Source organism: Quercus robur, chromosome 12, assembly GCF_932294415.1.
Source record: "Quercus robur chromosome 12, dhQueRobu3.1, whole genome shotgun sequence".
NCBI classification, from domain to species: Eukaryota; Viridiplantae; Streptophyta; class Magnoliopsida; order Fagales; family Fagaceae; genus Quercus; species Quercus robur.
This window is the reverse complement of record NC_065545.1, coordinates 28,116,275-28,139,627: the sequence shown is the minus strand read 5'-3', so window position 1 is coordinate 28,139,627 and position 23,353 is coordinate 28,116,275. Positions and strand designations below refer to the sequence as shown.

Sequence of the window (23,353 nt, the reverse complement as noted above, 5' to 3'; positions counted from 1 at the left end):
CTCATACTCATTTTCCAATGTGGGATTAACCCATTGTTTTTTCTTTTGAAAATACTAAGTATTTTTAACACACACACACGGGGAGAAGGGACCGGAGAAAGTTTTTTGAAGAAACTTATAGTGGTATAGATCCAAAATGATCTATCTCTTTCATACACAACACAAGTTTTAAACCTCTTTAAAAAACCTTCTTCTCTCTCCCCGTGTGTGTATTAAAAATACTTAGTATTCTCTTATATTTTAAATTAATAATGTTTCTATAATAATAGTATTTGCTTGAGCAATTAAATTAAGACATTTACTCATTCTTATAGACTTTTTATTAATTTTGTAGAATAAAGTATTTTTTTGTCATGATTTTTTTTTAAAGTTAAAAATTTTTATTATCTTTGGCTTGACCTCCTATAAAACATTTTTGACTTTGCCACTAATTATATAAATACTTACTTGAAATTTGATTTTTTACGCATACTTTGCCCTCCTAACTTCAAATTCTGGGTCGTTCCTAGTTGGCATGATGGAAGGCGGCCTAATTGATAGTCAATTAACATGCATTTCGGGACAGACATCAACGTCAACATCTAGACCACGTGGTAAATTTTTTTTTAATTATGGAGTGGTTGAGAGGAATATTACATGTTGACCCCCATTTCTGCCTCATCAGTTATTAGCTAACACAGAAACCACTTTTTTGATTGCGAAAACCAGCTCTGGTTCATGAAAAACATGGCTCAAACAAGTGGCACAGAAGGAAGCATTGTTTTGATTCCTATACTTCTTCTACCTCTCGTTTTTCTCATCCTCAGGCATTTCAAAATTTTATCTTCGCCATTCAAGTCCCCACTAGTTCCACCAGGTCCATATCCATGGCCAATCATAGGCAACATTCTCCAACTGGGAAACAAGCCCCACGTCACTCTAACCCAACTTGCAAAAAACTATGGTCCACTCATCTCATTAAGGCTTGGAACTAAACTCATGGTAGTGGGATCATCACCTGATGTTGCCAAGGAAATTCTCAAGACACATGATAGAGTCTTATCCGGCCGCCATGTTCCTAATGTGTTCTCATACATGAGTTCAGAACTCGACAATTTATCACTTGGATGGTCTCTTGAGTGCAGTGGTCGATGGAAGTTTTTACGTACTCTTTGCCGAGCGGAACTGTTCTCAGGCAAAGCCTTGGAGTCTCAAGCATGTTTACAAGAGAAAAAGGTGAAGGAAATGATGGAACTATTAGGCACAATGGAAGGTAAGGTGGTCAATATTGGAGAAGTGATATTTGCTACTGTGTTTAACATGTTAAGTAATGTTCTTTTATCAAGTGATTTTATCAGCTTGAAGGATGAAAGTGTGGGTGGGGGGGTTGAAGGAACTCATAAGGAAACTCATGGAGGTGTGTTCTGCCCCAAATGTATCCGATTTTTTTCCAATTTTAGGTGGATTTGATCTTCAAGGTCAAACAAAGAAGACCCTGGATTTAATTGGGAGGATCAGTTTTACATGGGCAGATATCATCAAAGAAAGAAGAGAGAGAGAAGGAAGTATTGTTCTGCAAGAACAAGACTTCCTGGATGTTATGATTGACAATAATTTTACAGACAAGCAAATCAATCAATTGCTCCTGGTTTGATCTCTCTCTCTCTCTCTCTCTCTCTCTCTCTCTCTCTTTATATATATATATATATATATATATATATATATATAAACTATGTGTTTATGTAATTGTGTCCATAATACATATTTCATATTATCAAAATAAAGAAATCAAACATAATCAAATTAAGAGCATAATTTAAGTACGTAAAGTTTAAATATGTAATTTGAATCCTCAAAATATAATGAAAATAACTAAAAAAATCAATATGAAAATGTTAAAGAATATAGCAATATACATGTAAAGTTGTATACATATCTCACTTTCTTGAATGCTTTTAAAAAAATACGTAGAATTCTACTCTTCTTCCACTCTTATTTTAAGTAGCTAAATTTTGAGTTTATACAAAAACTTCGAGAGATGAAAGAGAAATGTCAGCAGAAACTTTAAAATTTGTAGATTTTAAGTGCTCAATAATGCTATAGTTCTAACTTTTTTCAGAATAAAATTCACTATTGTTGGAGTGGTTGACTATGAGTGATGGAAAAAAAATAATAGACTTATGAGTATTAGTTGTGTTCACTATTCACAATTAACTACTTTAACAATTGTGAAACTTGTTTGTGAAAAAAGTTGTGTGCTTAAAATTAGTGTTTGTATACATAGTAAGCCTAGTACCACAACTAGTTTCACAATTTTACTACAACTTTGTCATGCGGCAACTAGTAAGTGGTAGAATCATGGACCCACCATTTTATTTTCACTATTTACAACTCGCCACGTGGGCAAGTTGTGACAAAAAATGTGAAATTTATTGTGATAATAGACTTAAGTGTGCGTTTATTTCCACTTTCTTGAGCCAAAACGTGTTTTTTTTTTTTTTTTACTGAAATTTTAAAATGAGTGTTTTAGTAACGTTTTATTCTTGTATACAAAAATATGGAAAATTATTGAATACTCCGGAAGTATAATAAATGCGTACTCCCCCCTCTCACATGAATTGTGAATCCCACCATAAATTTAATTAGTGAGACCCACAATTATGTGAGAGTGAGAAGTATACATTTATGGTACTCCAAGAATATCCAATAATTACCTCAAAAATATAGTACTCCCTCCGTCCCACTTTGTTTGTCCTTTATTCCATTTTGAGATGTCCCAAAATATTGTCCTATTTCTAAAAATAAAAGTCATTAATTTACTAATGTTCCTATTATACCCCTATTTTATTAATAATTTAATTTTTTGATAAATTTATTTAAGGGTAATTTTGGAAACTTATACATTTTTAAAAGATAGACAAGATAATAAATGATATTCCCTTAAAAAATTTGACTTTTCAAACAGGACAAACAAAGTGGGACGGAGGGAGTAATTTTTTTATAATTATATTGTGGGCCCTGCTAATACTTCCACGAAAGAGAGTAAAGTCAACACAAACACTTTTTTTTTTATATGAAAAAAATATATCTTTATGTGAGACCCACAGATCACCATCATTTGTTTAGGAAAAGACAAAATGTGGTTGCTAAGGCCATGTTTGGTATGGCAACTCAAACACATATTTTCAGTTTTTAAACAACATTACACGTATTTTTACACATTTTTTTACTCACACGTATTTCCACACATGTTTTCAAACAACAAAACACATGTTTTTAAGTGCATATACCAAACACCCCCTAAGTTGCTTTATTTTATAGAAGTGAATTCATTAGTTTCAGAGGGGGCAAAATAGTAAAATGCTTTTAATACCCACCGACTTCGCCAGCTCTTCCAAGTATCAGGACACATTAAGTCCTTGATTTTGGTCTCTTTCTTAGCCAACCTTTTGCCTTTTCTAATTTGTTTGTGGAAATTTATTAGCTAGTTTGGGAGATATTTCCTCTCTCGTTCGTATGGAGGTGGGCACCGTGGTAGGTAAGACTCATTCCTATGTGAGAGGAAGAGAATATACTTTCAAAGTATCCAATAATAACCCGTTATTTATTACCGTGCACATAATTTAAGGATTATTTATGGTCAATATCATAATTAACTAGGCATTATACTTTGTTCTCTTTCTTGAGTCTCTGCTAGGTTATTCACTAGCTTTGCTTCTTTATTTGCATTGACAAACCAATTGATAAGCATACATATATTCTAGAGATAGCACTTAATTTTATCATGTATTGGCAGGAGCTCTTTTCTGCTGGTACAGACACTAGTAGTTCAACAATTGAATGGGCAATGGCAGAACTAATTAAGAATCCAGAATCCATGAAAAAAGTTCAAGAAGAACTTGCGAGAGAAATCAAACAAGATGTGGTAAAGGAATTCCATCTACCTCAGCTAAACTATCTACAGGCATCTGTTAAAGAAACCCTTAGGTTGCACCCTCCTGCACCATTACTACTACCTCACCGTGCCATTGAATCATACCAAGTGACAAGCTACACTATTCCAAAGGATTCTCAAGTTCTAGTGAATGTTTGGGCAATTGGGCGAGACCCCATGTACTGGGAAGACCCTTCAGTGTTCAAACCAGAGCGCTTCCTCAACTCAGCTCTGGATTTCAAAGGGAACGATTTTGAATTTTTACCTTTCAGTGCAGGAAGGAGAATCTACCCTGGTCTACCAATGGCTACGAAAGTAGTACCTTTAGTTCTTGCTTCATTAATTCACTTCTTTGATTGGTCTCTTCCTCATGGATATGATCCTAAAAAACTAGACATGAGTGAGAAATTTGGTGTAACTTTGCAGAAAGAACAGCCTTTATACCTCATTCCTAAAGTTAGAAAGTAAAGAAAACTATCATTCCAGTTTCCTCATCATGTGTACTCTTCAACTTTCTCTGGTAATAAACATGTAGTCTATATGACTTGGGTCATATGTTACTAAGTTATCATTTGACTGTATCTTTATAAAGCTGGTTTATTTTGTTTCGAGTTCTTTAAAAGTTGAAAATTAATTTAGGTTTTCAATGTGATTACCTTAATGCACCACCTCATATAAGGCTGTAAATGAACCAAGCCGATTATGAACAACTCGGACTCGGCTCAATAAAGAGTTTGTTCCTATTTGTTTGTTTATATAGTAAATCAAACTTGAGCCTTAGTTTTAGGCTCGTTTAATATACAAGCTAAGCCCAAGCAAAAAAATATGTTCATAAACAAGCTTGTGAGCTATTAAGCTTGATACATAACAATTCAAGAAAAGACTCATTTATAAGTTTATATGTGTTAACTAAATATACTCATTACACATATCTTAATAATGACATGACCAACATGGGACCACTACCCATTACCTTAATTTGGGTTTGGCTTACCTGCAGTACTTTTTTAACTAGAGTCTTCTTTTATTTTAATGAGAAACTACCACATCATCTATTAACTAAATAAAATGTGAAAATTAAAGCTCACTACCCCTTACTATTTAGTATTTAAAACAAAAGGGGATCTTCAGTTAAAAAAGTACTGGAGATAAGTTAAACCCTTTTTTCTTTCCCTCTAAATTGACCAAAAACCATTTTAGACTATAGTTACATTTAGAAATAAATTAATTAATTAAGTGGGCCACATATGATCATTCCCTAACTATCAATCATCTAAAGTAAAGTTATAAAACATGTTAATATTTTCTCATTCATAATAGTTACAAACAAATATTTTTCTAGTTTATCACCATCTAACGTGAATGTAAAAATTGTATTTTAAACAATTTATGAAGCTATAGACAAGGAATGATAAATGAATGAATTTAATTATGTAAAATTTTAATTTGAATAATAGTTAATCATTAGTAGGACTAGATGCATGATAAAATGAGTATGCTATTATTATTTTTTTTCTTAATTTTAGAGATTTAAGCATTTAATAATGTAATTTTTTTAGATCTCAATATCAAAAACTTGACTTGAGCTCAAGTTTGAGCTTGATATTAAGCTTGAGCTTGGCTTGACTAATTAATCAAGCCAAGCCAAGCTCAAACTTTTTGGCTTTCCAATGACCTCAAGCTCAAACACTATTTTTAGGCTTGTCACGAGTTTGAGCCAAGCTTAAACATGCGTTACTTGACAAAGTTCGGCTCGCTTACAGCCCTACTCATGAGATCCTTATGCCCATAGTTCTTGTATACTAAAAACAGGTCTGAAGCTGCGCTGCGAACAATGCTAATATACTGCTAAAATAATTCCCATCAGCACCTATTATGCTATTGGATAGACTATGTATAATGTGAATGAATTTTGCATCACATTTTCACTAATATAATTTTCCTTTTACTCCCCCTCTTGTCTATCTAAAATACTCATTTTAAGAGGTCTTGTGAGAACCATAGCCATTAGGTAGAATTCAGAAACTGAACTGCAAACAATCTTGAACCTCATGTAACATCAAACTAACTCAAACCCAGATAGCACATAGCCATTGAATACTGATTGTATTTTTTTTTTTTTTTTTTTTTGATAATTAAAAAGAAAAATATTCACCTATTAACGACGGTGGATTGAAGAATAATAAGTAACTAAACACAAATCAATGAAATCATATCATATATAACAACCCAGTTTCCGACTACATACATGGTTCATGAGTAACCCTCCAAGTCCAACAAAGACAATAGAATGGAAAATGACTGACAAAGAATTTCAGCTTACATAAAAAATTAAAGAATAAACACAAATTGACTCCAACTACTAGCGTCTGGAATCTAGGCCTATTTGGTAATGTTGTTTAAACAAAAGTTTTCGTTGATTAAACAGTACCATAACACATTTCCATGACGCTTTTTCACTCACACGTATTGCCACAACACTTAAACAACGTTATTAGAAATCTCTTACCTAACGGGGAATCTGAGCTGCAACAACTGAAATCAAGAACGGGATGTATGAAGAAAAGAAAAGCTGCAGCAATCAAGTTGGCTGGGAATAAGAGGATAAACTGATTGCAACATCAATGGGTGCCCATGCGGAGATTGTGTAAAAAGGTGAACCAATGAATGTGGTTTGCAGAGAAGTGAAAATGGAAGTTGATCAATTATCTTAGAAGCAATGGATTTCGGTGATGGGTTTGTAGCACAAACAACAATCTCGTCCTCGTTTACTCCATTTATTGCCAGTTGCACTGGCTTTGTCACATTCATCTATTCATTGTGACAAGTATATTAGATTTTATTACATCATCAATAAATTTAAATAGATTACAAAATAGCTCTAGATAATTTTTGTATAAACATTGATGATGTCATGAGTTAATAAAATTTGATCTACTCTTCTTCAAATTGGATGAATAGATTTCTAATAACTTCAAACTCTAGAGCTTTTAGTTTTTATTGTGATTGAATAATGCTTACATTTTTTACATTCCTAAATTTGGCTCAAATGATATGGTTAAGGGATATATGACTTTGGTTTAAGTATTAATATTTCTCCATCATAAATCAAAGAATAAAAATTCTTTATCACAAAATAAGTGTCCCATTTTATATTCCACCAATCACATTATGCTACATCCTATTTTTATTCCTTATAAAGTAACCAAAGTTTAAGACAAGGGAAAAAAAATTTAATTGATGGTGTGGCGTTGGTGGAACATAAATTTGTGTTGAAGAAGTTGACAAGAGTTTCTCAATTGAATCCAACCATGTGACGGTTCTAGGAATAGTTTTCAGGGGGGTCAATTAAATTTGTGTTGAAGAAGTTGACAAGAACTTCTCTATAGATAATTTTTTCTTATTTCATCTTAATCAATAGTGAAGATAAGATTAGATATTTTCTTGTAACCTATAATCCAAAGGAAGATTTTTCAAGTTAACAAAAGTTCTGTTAGAAGATAAATCTTAGGTAGGATATAAATCTTGTGATACATTGATTTCCTTATCAGAAATTTAGTAAGAGAATAAATGATAAACTATAAGTTCATTGGACATATTTCTTCTTATTATAATGAAGATATTAATTATTGTTGATAAGATTAAATCTTAGAAATCATCTATTGTCTCTTACTGTAATACGTTATTAATTATTGTTGCTAAGTGATTTTTAATTATTATTTCTTAGAATAATTAATTTATTATTTATTAGTTATTGTTTTTACTCTTTTCAATTCTTTTATTTAATAATTCAACTCAACTTTGGCAACTTATTGGTTTTTGTAATTCATTAAGAAGAATTTTTTTTGTGTTTTTTTGCATTACTCTATTAAGAATTCAATAAAACAATACAATCATTAAAAAAAAAATTGTCATCACTCCCCTCTGTCCCACGCCTTACTTCTATTACCTCACACTTAATTGTCTTTAAGTGTTTACACTATACTACCCACTTAATTTTTTTTTTTTTTTTAAGATTTAAGATAAATAAATTACTAATTTTTGTTGTTGGACCTTTTTTTTCTTCTAGATTTTAGATCAAATTAGTTTGTTGTTGGGTTTTTTTTTTTTTTTTTTTTGGTCTAAAAATGTCAAGATAAAGGTTAGTGTTGAATTGGTTCGTTGTTGGGCTCAAGGTTTAAAGTTTTATTTTTAGTGGGTCAAAATAAAAAATCACAAAAAAATAAATAAATTATATATTGTACAATTTTTTTTTGGTCAAAAGTCGAGATTCATTTGAACCCCATAAGCAATGTGGCGCCACCACTAATCCAACCACATGATTGTATTGATTAAAACACTTTTTTTTTTTTTTTTAAGTGTTATCTTTTTTCAATAACTACTGAATTTAACAATGCATTTCATTGATCGATATAGCCACAGCCACATGGTTAAATTGAATTGAAGAACCTAAGTTAGGAACCTAAATATATGTATAAACAGGAACAAGTCTCTACAGCAACATGCATGTTGTGCATCCACGCTTTAGGATGGGCTGGATGATGAATATGTTTATATTCAAAGGAAGCCCAGTTCCGGGTTAAGGCTTCTCTTTTGCCATTATGTGAAAATTTCCAACTCCATTCGTGCTGGTCTAATTTGTTCTGGTTTGGTTTGACAAAGTTTATATTCCAAGGGAAAACCCGTTAAGACCCAAGTCCTACTAGGCTGAATAAAAATTTCACAACTTTAAGGGAAAAAATAAATAAATAAAGAATAAAAATTTCAGATATGTTGACCTGAACAATAAAAATGGTGCTACAGTGTTAAACTGAGAAATTGAAATAATATCCACATTTCCACACAAAACTTCCACTATTTTTTTTTTTTTTTTTGCTGAAAAAAAAAAAAAAAAACTTCCACTATTGGTAGTCAATCAACTTGCATTTTTGGATTGACATCAACATCTAGATCACCGGGTCAATTTTTTTTTTTTTTTTTAATTTATTATGTAGTGGTTGAGAGAAATATCGCACACTGACTCCCATTCCTGCCTCATCAGTATCGGAAACCACTTTTTTAATTGCAAAAACCAGCTCTGGTTCATGGAAAACATGGCTCAGACAAGTCGCACAGAAGAAATGCTTGTTTTGATTCCTATACTTCTTCTCTTGCCTCTCCTCTTTTTCATCCTTAGGCATTTCAAAATTTTATCTTCACCACTCAAGTCCCCACTAGTTCCTCCAGGTCCATATCCATGGCCAATCATTGGCAACATTCTCCAACTGGGAAAGAAGCCTCATGTCACTCTAACCCAACTTGCACTAAACTATGGTCCACTCATCTCATTGAGGCTTGGAACTACACTCATGGTAGTGGGATCATCACCTGTTGTTGCCAAGGAAATTCTCAAGACACATGATAGAGTCTTATCTGGCCGCCATGTTCCTAGTGTGTTCGCATACATGAGCTCAGAACTCAACAATCTATCACTTGGATGGTCGCTTGAGTGCAGTGGTCGATGGAAGTTTTTACGTACTCTCTGCCGAGCTGAACTGTTCTCAGGCAAAGCCTTGGAGTCTCAAGCATGTTTACAAGAGAAAAAGGTGATGGACATGGTGGAACTATTAGGCACAATGGAAGGTAAGGTGGTCAATATTGGAGAAGTGATATTTGCTACTGTGTTTAACATGTTAAGTAATGTTCTTTTATCTAGAGATTTTATCAGCTTGAAGGATGAAAGTGTGGGTGGAGGGTTGAAGGGACTCATAAGGAAACTCATGGAGGTGATTTCTGCCCCAGATGTATCCGACCTTTTTCCAATTTTAGGTAGATTTGATCTTCAAGGTCAAAAAAAGAAGATCCTGGACTTAATTGGGAGTATCAGTTTTGCATGGGCAGATATCATCAAAGAAAGAAGAGAAAGAAAAGGAAGTGTTGTTTTGCAAGAACAAGACTTCTTGGATGTTATGATTGACAATAATTTTACAGACAAGCAAATCAATCAATTGCTCCTGGTTTGATTTCTCTCTCTATATATATATATGTGTGTGTGTGTGGGGTTTGATCTCTCTCTCTCTCTCTCTCTCTCTATATATATATATATATATCTGTCTGTGTGTGTGTGTGTGTGTGAAATTAGGAGATGAACAAACTTGATTCAAGTTAGGCAAGCTGATAGAAAATAGTATTTGGCTCAGAGGGAGGATGCATAAGCAAGGTTCTTGAGATACCTTCTCCCACTTCCAAGTATCAGGAAACATTGAGTCCTTGATTTTGGTCTCTATTTTAACATCTTCTCCAATTTGTTTGTTAGAGTGCACATAATTTAGGGACTTTATACGGTCAATATCATAATTAGGCATTTTACTTATATGGTCAATATCATAATTAGGCATTTGACAGACCAATTTATAAGCATGCTTGTTCTTGAGATAGCATTTTTATCATGTATGCAGGAGCTCTTCTCTGCTGGTACAGAAACTAGTAGTTCAACAATTGTATGGGCAATGGCAGAACTAATAAAGAATCTAGAATCCATGAAAAAAGTTCGAGAAGAACTTGTGAGAGAAATCAAACAAGATGTGGTAAAGGAATTCCACCTTCCTCAGCTAAACTATCTACAGGCATCTGTTAAAGAAACGCTTAGGCTGCACCCTCCTGCACCACTACTACTACCTCACCGTGCTATTGAATCATACCAAGTGACAAGCTACACTATTCCAAAGGATTCTCAAGTTCTAGTGAATGTTTGGGCAATTGGACGGGACCCCCTGTACTGGGAAGACCCTTTAGTGTTCAAACCAGAGCGCTTCCTCAACTCAGCACTGGATTTCAAAGGGAACGATTTTGAATTTTTACCCTTCAGTGCAGGAAGGAGAATCTGCCCTGGTCTACCAATGGCTGCGAAAGTAGTACCCTTAGTTCTTGCTTCATTAATTCACTTCTTTGATTGGTCTCTTCCTCATGGATATGATCCTGAGAAGCTAGACATGAGCGAGAAATTTGGTGTAACTTTGAAGAAAGAACAGCCTTTATACCTCATTCCAAAAGTTAGAAAGTAAAGAAAACTATCATTCCAGTTTCCTCATCATGTGTACTCTCAACTTAGTTTCTGGTAATAAACATGTAGTCTATGTGATTCGGGTCATATGTTACTAAGTTTTTATTTGGCTTTATCTATATAAAGCTGGTTTATTTTGTTTCCAGTGCTTTAAAGTTAAAAATTAGTTGCTGGTTTTAATGAGATTGCCTTATTGCACCACCTCATGAGATCTAAGCCCATAGTTCTTGTATACTAATAAAGAACAGGTCTGAAGCCGCACTGCAAACAATGCTAATATACTGCCCAAATAATTCCCATCAGCAGCTATTATGTGAATAATTTTTGTATCACATTTTCACTTCTACAATATTTCTTTTTACAACACCCCCCCCCCCCCCCCCGGCGCAGGTCTCTTGCCTCTCTGAATGACTCATTTTAAGAGGTCTTGTGAGCCATTAATTAGAATTCAATAAACTACTCTCTTTTTCTTTTTTGATAAGTAAAAAGAAAAATATTCACCTATTATGGGCTGAAGGATTGATGAATAAGTTATAACTAAACACAAATCAATGAAATCATATCATATCATATATAACAAATCCAGTTTCTGACTACATATGGTTCATGAGTAAACCCTCCAACAAAGACAATAGAATGAAAAATGACTAACAAAGAATTTCAGCTTACATAAAGAATGAAAGAATAAACACAAATTGACTCCAAATACTTGTCTGAAATCTAGGAATCTGACCTGCAACAACTGAAATCAGTATCGACCTACTGTATTCATACAAATAATTCTGACACTATGGACTGACAATCTTATCTGCAACAAAAGAATGAAAGAATGATGACAGGTTTCCTACCTACAAAGAATTCTGTATCCCTCCCTTTCTGTATGCAAGAACGGAATGAAATGTAATGGAATGTATGAAGAAAAGAAAACCTGCAGCAATCAAGTTGGATGGGAATAAGAGGATGAACTGCCTGCAACATCAATGGGCGCCCATGCCGAGACTGTGTAAAGAGGCTGATCTAGCCAACCTAAAGTAAGTGCCACTCCATCTTGCCCTTGCTTCTTAACACTAAAGTTCTCACAAGAGTACATCTTCAACAGCATTTGGCTCTGAAGCATTTCCCTCTCAGTAATTCCCAAGCATCGAAATCCTCCTTGCTCTATCAACTTCCTCCACTTCTCAAACCTCTCATGCCTCTCAAACCTGTCCCTTCCTTCACAAGCAACAATGTTCCTAATTTCGCGCCCAAATATCTCCTCTATCTTTAGCCTCACCGAGCTGTCCAAGGGAAGGCTAGAACCAATAGAGTCAAATATGGCAGAGTAGTATTTCAGTGAATTGGAAACTCTTGTTTCCAACCTGGGGTCATTGTGTTCAGCTTCTTGCTCTGCCATAAGGACTATCGTGGGGTTTGTGCTTCGAATCAGTCCCAAAAAGTCCCTGAGTGCTCCTCCAGTTCCATCATAGAGCGTCTTGTGCATTTGGAAAATACAATTCACAGCCACACTCTCTTGCTCCTTCACATGAAGCATCCACAGCCTCACATCTTCCAGCCTGTCCACTACCGGATGAAACTCGAAAGGCAGGTTCAATGCTTCAGCAAATCCAGCAAGCCTATCTCCTGTTTCATTTAGTTCTTGTTTGGACTCACCAATACCCGTGATTCTAACATGGCTTGGAGGATTAGTTCTAGAAGCTAAGCTCTGGAACAAACTAGGCCACTGAAGCCCTTGCTTAATATCGAAATCTATAATGTGAACCCTGTCTTTCCCTTCAAAAGCCCTCAACAATATCTCATTTGAAGTGAAATGAAGAAACTTCGGAATTGGGCTCACCTGGTTTAAAAGCCTTAATGCAGTTCCAGATTCATCATCCACCCGATCAAGCTCCCGAGGTGCATTAATATGGAAAAATTGAGGCCAAAGCCTTGTGACTCGTATTGCTAAAGCTTCAGTGTAATAAGTAGACAAACGGCTTATAGGGCTTCCTTTTGGCGAAGCAAGCTCACCCAATTTAGCTATAAAATGGTGAATAGCTGCAGTATTCCTTACTCCAATTGCTTCAACACAAGCTGTAAGTAAGCTGACAAGCTCAAACCCCTGGTGCTCCACTTGGTTGTTGTTCTCCCCCTCCCTAGCCTCCACTTCATTGCCCTCATATGAATAAGGATTCCTATTAGACCCATTTCCCACTTCTTGTTCTGAGACATTCTCATGTAACCTAAGGCCCAAGCTTTGGCTCTCTGATGAAGTACTCGAACCTGAGGCTTCCTTCACTGGCCCATGGCTTGTCTCACCATCCTTCTCACCAAGGTCTGTGACTGTAATCTCAGTCACAACTGAGTTCACCCAAGGATTGTTTGACAAAGGCTGTTGAATCACTTCACCAGGCACATAACAAACCCTCTCTTCATCCCCTGAACATGTCAGAGTAAAAGGAACTTGAGGGGGGTTAATAAGGCCTGTGAAACTTCGCGACACCTCAAAACTTGGTTGAAACCAAAAGTTCCCAGCACCCAATTGACCTAAACTCAAACTATCACCTCCACCTTCAAGAATGTCGTTGCTTTTCCCATTATCACTGCTACCCCTTTTCCTCTTGGCCCTGCTAATGCATGACTCGTCAACTGATCCTTGCTCCGCAAACCTCTTCTTCTTCAAGCTCTTTCCTTTCTCCCCCCAAAACTCATCTTTAATCTCTCTCTTCGCAGCTTCAATAAATGCAGTCTGAGCATTGGTTGTTTGAGCACTTGTAGCCAAAGGAGGAAGCCGGATGTTCTGCTTAAGAGAACAAGTGCTGGTCTTGGATTCAATTGGCTTCTCAACTGAGAGCCCAACCGGCCTAATGGGCTGCGAGCGTGAAGTGTCTTTGCGAGAGAAAGTACATGGTAAGTCCAATCTCTGTGTGCTCATTGAAGGGAGCTGGAAATGGCAAGCTTGGAACTGTGCAGGTGCTTCACTCCTCAATCTATGCCTCGGTGACAGCAATGTGGAACTAGAACACCCAGCCAACATCCTCTCTATAAACTTCCTCTATTTTTTTTTCTTTGTTTTGTTAACTTCAAATTCACTCACCCTATATGTGTTTGCTTTCTATTTCTCTCTCACTATCTCTCTTTGTTTCTATAAATTTGTTTTTTGAAGAATGAAATAATTGGGTTTTTGTTTTCCTGTACGAATTCTATGGATCTATATGAAACTCTTGAGCGTATATTTTGAAAAGAGAAATTCAGAGAGACAGACTATATGTGAGTGTGTGAATTTTTAAGAAATAAAAACAATAGGAATCCGATGAAAAACAAAAGCTTTCACAAATTCGAGTGTTCCTATATAAAATATATATATATGAGAGTATGCGATGAATAACACAAGTATAGAATATGCAAATACCCCACCCCCAAAAGAATGAAAGAATTGATAAACTAATTTAAAGACCTACCAGAAAATGATCATCGGATTCCAAAATGTTCAGAAAAAACTCATTGGGAAAAGCTATGATTTTTCTTCTCAACGGAACTCACAATATGAAGGGAAATATAGAAACATACTTGCTCATGGATGAAATCCTGAGAAATTATGAGACCCAGTTCGGCATTTGAAAAAACCATGAAGTACACCATAGCTAGAACAGAATGAGAATCAAAACCCAGAATTCCAAGCTCCGAAAAGACCCTTTAAACATGCATGGAGAAGGAGAAGAAGTTATTAACAGCACAAATACAGACCTCTCAGCAGCACTCAGTACCCAAAAAAACCATAACCAATAAGACACCTGTGCTTTTATATACTGACACCCACCTTTCTTCTACTATATCCTACACACTTACTCTACCACTATACAGCAATAACTACTAGTAGCACTACCGCTGCCATGGCCGTCTCTATCGTTTGCTTTTTTTTCTGTGTTTGTAAATGACTACTGATTTGATTTTACCAGCATTGATGGACAAAAGGAAAGAAAAAAATGATGGTTGCGTGAAAAGGATGTTGGAGGAAACTTCGTTTTGTGGCCGTTGGATAGAGAGATCACACGGTGAAGAGTGAGAGTCTATATGACCGTTGGAGGGTTGTCGGTGAAATATGACCGTTGGGGGGAGGAGAGAGAGAGGTGTGTTTAGTGTGTACGGACAGTAAGGGTTTTTGGAATTTTATTCCTCTTTTGGGTTCAAGACTTGTTGGTGTTTTTGGGGTATCTTACTGTCTTTGGTGTCAGTCACGTGGCCCACACGTGCTTGTTCCCCCAACTTGACCGTTGGGTTTACATCATCGTTTGGCTTTTTTATTTTTTTATTTTTTTAAATCTTTAGGGGGGATTTTCATGGCTAAAGATAAGCTAAGGACACGTGGTGGATAACAAACCGACATTAAAGATTTTACCTAACTTTTATAAAAGTGAGTTTTGACAAAATTAGCTTCGGTCCAGTTTTTCTTTTTCTTTTTCTTGTCAAAATATTTTTTTTTTATTGTTTTTGTAATTGTTGTTGTAATTGAGTTTTTGTACTTCGCTTTAAGCATCTATATTGTGCGGCGTCACTTTCGGCAGGGGATTGATACCATCTATATTATTGTAATAATTGAGTTTCATACCATAAAAAATAAAAAAATGCACACGTTAATTGGCCCACACGTGACACACGAAGTCTGGGTCTGATCTGTGTAAGTGTGATATTAAGTAGTGGTACAAATAAAGCAGTTAACCTATATAAAAGATAAAGATACATTTCATAAAAGAAAAAACTCATCTAGCACATTTTGATGGTTTTAACAGAAATTTCCGGTTTCTCACATTATTATAACTATAAAATAAAAAGGGAGAGAAGATAAAAATAAAAATAAAAAAAATTAATTGCTTTAATACCAAAAAAAAAAAAAAAAAACAGAGTAATTGCTCAGAAGAAATAGTCATCCAATTGTAGTTTGCATTTTGCAGTAGCCTTAAAGAATATTCTGGAACCCCATACCCATTATATGAGCAAAGCCTAAGCCCTACTAAGGACTAGGGGTCATAGTCTCATAGACTAGTACTAGCTAACGTTCTTTGACGAAAGTGTTCATCCAATTTGATGAGCATGCAAGAATAATAGGTGTTAGAGTGGTAATCCACTAATCCGTTGAGCTCGGGCCCACGTGAGCTTGAAGAATTTGCCATTATGGGTTGTCACTTGGCAAAGATTTAAAACGAACGGTTATACAAGGACTGAAAATAAATAAAAATGACAAATTACCTTTTGACGACAATGCCAAAGCCAAATGCAATCCATTTTTACATTTAGCTCTCACTCAACCTTTTAACTTTTAAGACTTTTAGGGAAAGGAAAAATTAAAAACTATATATATACTAGTTCAAACTAGTAAAAACAAAAAGTCCCAAGGAATATAAAAATGGGGCACCATGCATCGGTACTGTGTGTGTCTGTCTATGTACTAGATGTTGGGCTCACATCCAGCAATAAGCATCACCGACCCAGTCCCACCAAGAGCTTGTTGTTGTTGGGCTAATAAACCCAAATCATACTCTTAGAATATATGTCCCCATGGCACATGCAATCTTACCACAGCCCCACCCAATACTAGATTGTTGGGCTAATAAACCCAAATCATTTTCTTAGTCACAAGTCTCTATCCAGACGTACAACTAAAATCTTTCCACAATTTAACTAAATTAGTTATTTCTTTTTTAATCATCCTTACATGGGATTAGAACCATTAACTCACATTCCATCCTATATATTTCTAACATCTAAAGCTCACAAACAATTGAACAAGTTAACCTTCTCAGCCATGGTAACTCGCAAAAACAGAACATACCACTGCTGCAATTTTGAAGACAAATACTGACAAAGATTGTTCTTCTGCCCATTCTGTTAAGGAATAATTATGTTCATCTCCTCAAATTTCATGTATTTCACCCAAACACCACAACCAAAATGAAATCCCATACTTCGTGTATGACTTCATATTTTAATAGAACAAAATATTCAAGTGACTAGTTTTCTATAATTTTGGAGTTTATTTGCTAAATCAACTCCAAAAACAAGGCTTCTTGTTTGCTGGTCAGCCCAAGTTCATTTAGCGTCAAGGCACTCTCCCCATCACTAAAAGCACGCCTAGGGTATGGCCTCACCTGTACCACCAATGACATTATAACACGCACAATAAGTGACAATTCATATAAAATCATCTTTAATTCATTTTCCAAGATTTCAGCACACATAGACAAGTAGTGAACATTATTTGGCACTACGAGAAAGTAACCATGTATCCAGCATAAACCGCAGTAATTAGAAAGCATAGGGTTCACTCCCAGAACTCAAAAAGGCATATATTATAGTACAGGGTGTACTTACCAGTCTGTAAGTGCCAGGTTTGACCGCTCTGCCAACATCTATGAAATCAAAAAGAAACTGCAAAGCCAACAACGATGCATGTTCAGCAAAGAGATAAGTAATGGAGCAAAACAATCATGCCATCACAGAATTTACCTGTAGCTTGTCAGACTTGAGAAATCGGCGTCCACGGCGGCTACCATCTGGCATCCGTACTAGAAGGGTAATAGCACTTTCATCATCCGATGCTGGTTCCTGAGGCAGAGAAGCTTCTTTTGCAGCTAACTGTCTCTCCAACTCCTAACAATAAGAATCATACACAGCGCAGCAATAAACAACTTGGAAAGCAATATTCACTTCAATGTCTTTTTTTTACATATAAGTAATCACTTCATATTTTTTACTGTCCAGAAAATAGTATAAACCAATAGTCAGGTGTAATTTGTTTCTTAAAAAAACTGGGATGTACTGATGAACAAACAAGCAGGGTATGCATATATTGCATTAAAATCCGAAAATTGTAAGCACAACATAATGAATAACAACCTTAAACCATCTGGAAGAAAAAAAGCGGTATTGACAAACTAAACACATTCCTGCTATCTAACATAATTGAAATTAAATTCAAAAACATTTATCAACAAGGATAACCTCCCAAACCACAACTTAAACAGAGAACTTCCTATCTTATTAAAAGCTTTTGCTTCTGCAGTCACTTCCTATATGAAGGAGAACAAAAAATCATAAAATGTATTATTAATTTCAAAGACAAAATCATGTTACTCTTAATAAAGTATAATTCAAATCTCAGTTTACCTACAAAACAAATATCAGGGTAACCACAGTCAAGTATCATTAATAGACATGTCTACCAAAAAAACAAAAGAAAAGAAAAGAAAAAGATTGTCACATTTCTAGTTAAGTTCACCAAATATACCAGATATTGCTTATTCCAATATATGACACAAACAAAATGGATGTACTCTGCCTAAATTACATACACAACCAAAACCAAGTTGTATTACAAAACTCTAACGAAACATAAATAACATTACCTGCTCCTCCTCCAATTTCCTGCGAGATTCTTCCTCTCTTCGTCTTTCTTCTTCACGAGCAGCTTGTCTAGCTGCTTCCTCTTCTAAACGACGAGCTTCAGCTTCCTCCATGGCCTTCAATTCTTTTTCTCTGTCAGCTTGCAAAGCTGCAAGATATTCATCATCCTGCATGCATCAGACAATCATAGAACCATTGAAAGTTAAATCGCATTGCTTTTGGTGGCACAAATTTCAGACCTTTATTTATAGTCAGGGCCCCAAAGTAAAACCTGTTGTTCCCGTATCAAGCGCTGAGCAGCCAGAGAGGGTGATGGAGGACGAGGTATCCGATGGGGATAGTGACTTTCAGCATGCATAAACTGATGAGGTCCATATCCAAAATGATATCCAGTCCCTTCAGGAATTCCACCAAACATGGCAGCCTCCAGCATGACTGCTTCATCATGCTCCTCAGAAGAAATCCCTCCCCACTTCAATTTTGGGGGAAAAAAAGGGTCAAAAACTAGTTGTAGCAAAACATTTGAGTAACTATATAAACTGAAAGCCGGAATTCTTATTGAGGTTTAATTGTAAAACCAATGTTATATTAAGTAAGATACCTCATCAGAAGGGAAGGCATTTCTATTGTGCTGTGGATGATTACCCACATCATGTCGTCCAGGACTTGATGGTGGGCTAGCCTCAATTACTTCAACATCGTCAGAGCCAGAAGACACACGCTGGGACCTATGCCTGACAAGAGGTTGCTCCTCCACATCTTCAGCATCCTCTTGGATGGATGAGCTTCCAGGCTCCAACCTAGATTGATCACAATACCCGCATCATATTTCCTCCTCCCAACAGTATAAATCAAATATCATGAATTAAGAAACGGTTCACCATTGTGGCTGGCAGAGAGAGAATCCATACACATTGTCAGGGCAAGAAACCATATATTGCCCTATGAGACAATGGATGCTTTCATCCCTCTTTCGTCCTTTCCTTTTCTATGGTTACCTAACATCAATACCAAATTAACTTGACCTGGAATCAGTGTTCCAGGTAAAGCCAATTTTAAGTTAAGCTTTAAAAGAATGACTTTTCACTCTTGATGGAACATAATGAATGATTGTTTCAATGCCACCTATAGGCAAAGGGGTGAAAGCCTGACAGAGGCCTATGCTAAAGTAAGAAAGAAGTGTGTGAACAACTACTGAGCAGCAACAAAGGACAGATACCTCCCATTCGATGCAACAAATTCTCCTAGCTCAACCTCAGCTGGCTTAGAAGGCCCCACATTTGAAGCTACAGCAATTTCTCCTTGCTCGCGCAATGCTTTCTCTTGCTGTGCTGTCTGAAATCATTCTAAGTTAAAGGGGACCAAGATTCCATTTTAAATTCAAAGACAGAGAGAGTGTAAAAGAACACACCTTCAGGGACAATGAAACAACATGTGCAAGTTCAGCATCCTCCATGTGAGATTGGCTTTGTGTTGGAACTGGGTCAGCTAATTCCTGCGTCAAGATAGGTATGAATTTAGTACCGACAGAGAACATGGAGGCCATGCTTGGGAGCAGTGAATGTTAGCATCACATACATTGTGTGCACCCTCAACCTCTCGTCTTGAAGCCTCAATGGCAGCTCGAACCATTTCTTCTTCTATGTCATTACTATAGTCAGGCAAATTCTCAAATTCAGGAGCACTTGGCCCAATATTTCTGTCATGAGAACTATCACCTAGAATATCATCCTTTTGTTCATCCCGCTGTGCAGTTGAGGCAGCTGAAACATCCTCATTGTCTTCATCATCAATTATAACAGTCCCACGAGTATCTGGGCCATGTGCATGCACAGTTCCAGTGACATCCTCAATGGTAGGAGCAGGTCCAGAGTGACCGGCTGGCTGATTGTTATCTTTTACCTCTATGGGAATCTGCCTAACCTCTCTCGGATGCGTCACAAAGGGTGCACGGTTTGGAAAATCAGAATCAATATTGAAAATATTTCTACGGAAGTGTGGATCAAGAAGAGAATATGTATTTGTGTTTGTAGGTGCAGAAAGAAGTGGTAAACGAGGTCCCTGTGGTTCAATTTCATCGACATCCATTAAGTCATCTTGTGGAGCAGCAACTGAGGTTTCATGCATGCTGTACATGAAAGAATGAATTTTGGCGTCAATGCTAAGGTAGGAAGCATGAATCATTGCAAAATGCAGTGTGTAATTATTGAAGAACCAAATTTGATACTTTTTGTCTTCTAACAAAAAAAAGATACTTTTTGAAATGATAAATAACAGGAAATAAAATAACTTACTTTGCTGGTGTGTTTCTATCTCCTTCAGTAAAATGTGCATTCACAGCTTCGTTGAGATTGCCGCCATGCTCCTATTTGTGAGCAAGATAACAGATATTGCAGACACGTAAAAATTAAGAACTTAATTGCTAAACAATTAAAGTTAGTCAAGAACTTGGTCGTATAAAACATAAAAGAAACCCGCTAAGAGTGTCCCAAGGACAAGTAGATAGAATGAGCTCATTACTCCATTTGTTATGATGCTGGGTATATATTAAAAATCTCATTCCAGGCTGTGGGAATAAGTTTCGTTTCCTACTTTCAAGTATTTACAATTATTCGAGTACAGCATACACTAATTGAGTTGCTTTGTAACTATGTTGGTCAAGCACTTGGGGGTAAGGTTGTTTATGAAACACCTCTCCCAGAACCCAGACCCCCACAAAAGTGGGGGCTTCGTGCACTGGGTACAACACCGCTTATGCTTCATAATTTTATTGAGTATATCAATATAACAAGTCATAGAAAATACAAATTTAAATCCAACACCATTAGAGGAAACCTTAATTCCTTTATCTTCCACCATATGAAATTTTCGTAAGCCCATTTCTTTAATAACACTCAAATGCGTAAATCACCATTAAAACGAAATTCGTCAAGGACACCTAGGTCAGCCCAATACTAAAAACAAAACCAATCAAATATTTTTCTGGCTCCACTCCCTAAAATTGACCAAACTACCTCAAGTCAATTATCATCAACGATAATAGCATACCATCCCAAACAAACTAAAATCCCATCCCAATAAACCATAAACACGCACAAACACGCAAAAATGTCAAATATAAACAAATTAACAAACTAAATTGCCACGAAATGCAGACAGAAACCCTAATCGAAGTCTGGGCTCAACATTAACGGAAATTTTCAAACACTTTTATATACGTCAAATTGGGAATCGAATTTTCCAAGCTCAAGAAAAATAAATTTCGATATATCTGACAAAATTAATCCCAAAAAATTCATCGGTAAAACAATTTACAAAATTATAGGGAACAAAAAAAAAACCACCTCGAGTTTTTGAACAGCGATGGCTTCCGTCGCGCCTGTGATGTTTATGAAGGTATCGATTGCTTCCTGATTAGGCGTCGCCATTAAAGGTAAGAATTTCTCGGAACTCAGAATTTTTACTGTTTCGGTGAGGAATTTTCTTTCGGTTTCTTGGAGAAGAAAGAAAGGAAATGCTTGTACTTTAGGGGAAGGAACTTTATATATGTGTGTAGAGTGGGAGTTTTTTTTTTTTTTTTTTTTTAAATGTTAATATGTTTTTTTTAAGGGAAATTGTTTATAATACTATGAGTAGTGAAAAATAGTAAATACTTGTTATAGATATATGGTAAGGTGAAGCGTGAACGACTGAAAGTGCTTGGGTGCTTCTAGTTGTTAACTTGTGAGGTGGTCTCACCTTCACCAATCTTCTATGAAAAAAAATCTTTCTTTTTTTTGAAAGCCTTCTATGAAAAAAAATAAATAAATAAATAAAAGGATTTTATGTCATTGATATACATGTAACGATATTCACATGGTGTGTTGAATCGTTGATATATGTGTAACGATAGAGGTGGTATTTTACGGGAAGTGTGGGACCCACCCCCCATGAGTCGGTTATTAAATATGGAAGAATGTATCACCGCACATCATTGATGCAATGGTCACTTCACAAGTATAAATGCTGATAGAGTGCGGGAGGGTAAAAATCAGGGTTTAAGTCTCTAAGAGCATTAACATCAGAAAACTCTAATTCTACTCTATTTTACCATTCCAAAAAGCCACTTTATCATTATACCATACCATTTTACAATACCTCCAGCATCCCAAAACTCTATTTTTATTAAAATATTATTTTTTAATATCTCTTTATTATTTCTTTATAACTGTCATTTTTTTCAGACTCATATTTCCTGGGCTTTCCAACAGTCTTTTTTTTTTCCTCTCCTTCTCCCTCAACCTCTAGCAACACACAAGCCATCAACAACCACAGCCACGGCACCAAAAACCCAAGCCACCGATCAGAAACCCACGCTGCTGATCAACCCATCAACAACCACATCCACGACACCAAGAACCCATCAGCACCTCAACCCATCAACAACCACAACCACGGTACCAAAAACCCATCAGCCCATGCCGCCGATTTGAAACCCAGCTGATTTGAAACCCACCGGAGCAAACCCATTAAAAAAAATCATCACCAAAGCCACCATCGGAGCTACCGATGATCAACCCAACCGATCCACTGTTTCAAACCCACCATCAACCAATCCCAGCCCACCGATCCAACCATGACCCAAACACCGGACCCAACCCACTTCAGCCACAACCCAACCACGACCCAAACACTAGACCCAAACACCGGACCCAACCATGACCCACAACCCCTTTAGGCACCGGTCACAGTAAAAAAAAAATTTAAAAAAAAAAAAAAAAAAAAAGCAACCACAGAACCGCCGAATTGCAACCCACCAGAAAAGCTGAGCCACTGTGATGTGTGATATATGTTGGGAGAAGAATGGTGTTTGGGTCTGAAAAGAGGAGAGAGCAAATGGTGAAACAGAGAAGGAAGAGAGAGAAGAGAACTGAAATAATGAGATAGAGGAGAGAGAAATTTCAGGGGAAAAAGTGAATAAATTTTTTTTTTTTTTTAGAAAACTGCTATAGTACAATTCTAACTTTAGAATTGTACTGTAG

The 23,353-nt window shown here is 36.1% G+C and overlaps 3 protein-coding genes and 1 pseudogene across 3 annotated transcripts; 2 read left to right on the top strand and 2 right to left on the bottom strand.

Annotated features, from left to right (window-relative positions):
• Positions 1-665: 665 nt before the first annotated feature.
• LOC126709011 ((S)-N-methylcoclaurine 3'-hydroxylase isozyme 1-like) lies at positions 666-4,477 on the top strand (annotated as a pseudogene).
• Positions 4,478-8,915: 4,438 nt separating this feature from the next.
• Positions 8,916-11,100, top strand: LOC126709010 ((S)-N-methylcoclaurine 3'-hydroxylase isozyme 1-like). Its single transcript, XM_050409076.1, has 2 exons — positions 8,916-9,909; positions 10,351-11,100. Exons 1-2 carry the CDS (start codon positions 8,998-9,000, stop codon positions 10,954-10,956), a joined length of 1,518 nt encoding a protein of 505 aa, XP_050265033.1. The 5' UTR covers positions 8,916-8,997; the 3' UTR covers positions 10,957-11,100.
• A 403-nt stretch (positions 11,101-11,503) lies between these two features.
• On the bottom strand, positions 11,504-15,176 carry LOC126709008 (scarecrow-like protein 28). Its single transcript, XM_050409074.1, has one exon. The coding sequence runs from the start codon at positions 13,966-13,968 to the stop codon at positions 11,893-11,895; it is 2,076 nt and encodes a 691-aa protein (XP_050265031.1). The 5' UTR covers positions 13,969-15,176; the 3' UTR covers positions 11,504-11,892.
• A 1,612-nt stretch (positions 15,177-16,788) lies between these two features.
• Positions 16,789-21,880, bottom strand: LOC126709009 (plant UBX domain-containing protein 8-like). Its single transcript, XM_050409075.1, has 11 exons — positions 21,677-21,880; positions 20,627-20,697; positions 19,911-20,460; positions 19,744-19,827; positions 19,552-19,667; positions 18,934-19,132; positions 18,604-18,804; positions 18,335-18,499; positions 17,436-17,579; positions 17,301-17,357; positions 16,789-17,077 (listed from the first exon to the last, which is right to left on the bottom strand). The coding sequence occupies exons 1-11, from the start codon at positions 21,758-21,760 to the stop codon at positions 16,970-16,972; spliced, it is 1,779 nt and encodes a 592-aa protein (XP_050265032.1). The 5' UTR covers positions 21,761-21,880; the 3' UTR covers positions 16,789-16,969.
• Positions 21,881-23,353: the final 1,473 nt, after the last annotated feature.

Coding starts and splice junctions, on each gene's coding strand:
- LOC126709010 (XM_050409076.1), top strand. CDS start 8,998: ATGGAAAACATGGCTCAGACAAGTCGCACAGAAGAAATGCTTGTTTTG. Junction 9,910..10,350: donor AAATCAATCAATTGCTCCTG/GTTTGATTTCTC, acceptor TCATGTATGCAG/GAGCTCTTCTCTGCTGGTAC.
- LOC126709008 (XM_050409074.1), bottom strand. CDS start 13,968: ATGTTGGCTGGGTGTTCTAGTTCCACATTGCTGTCACCGAGGCATAGA.
- LOC126709009 (XM_050409075.1), bottom strand. CDS start 21,760: ATGGCGACGCCTAATCAGGAAGCAATCGATACCTTCATAAACATCACA. Junction 19,133..19,551: donor TTTGTTGCATCGAATGGGAG/GTATCTGTCCTT, acceptor TGATCAATCTAG/GTTGGAGCCTGGAAGCTCAT. Junction 18,805..18,933: donor ATGCCTTCCCTTCTGATGAG/GTATCTTACTTA, acceptor CCAAAATTGAAG/TGGGGAGGGATTTCTTCTGA.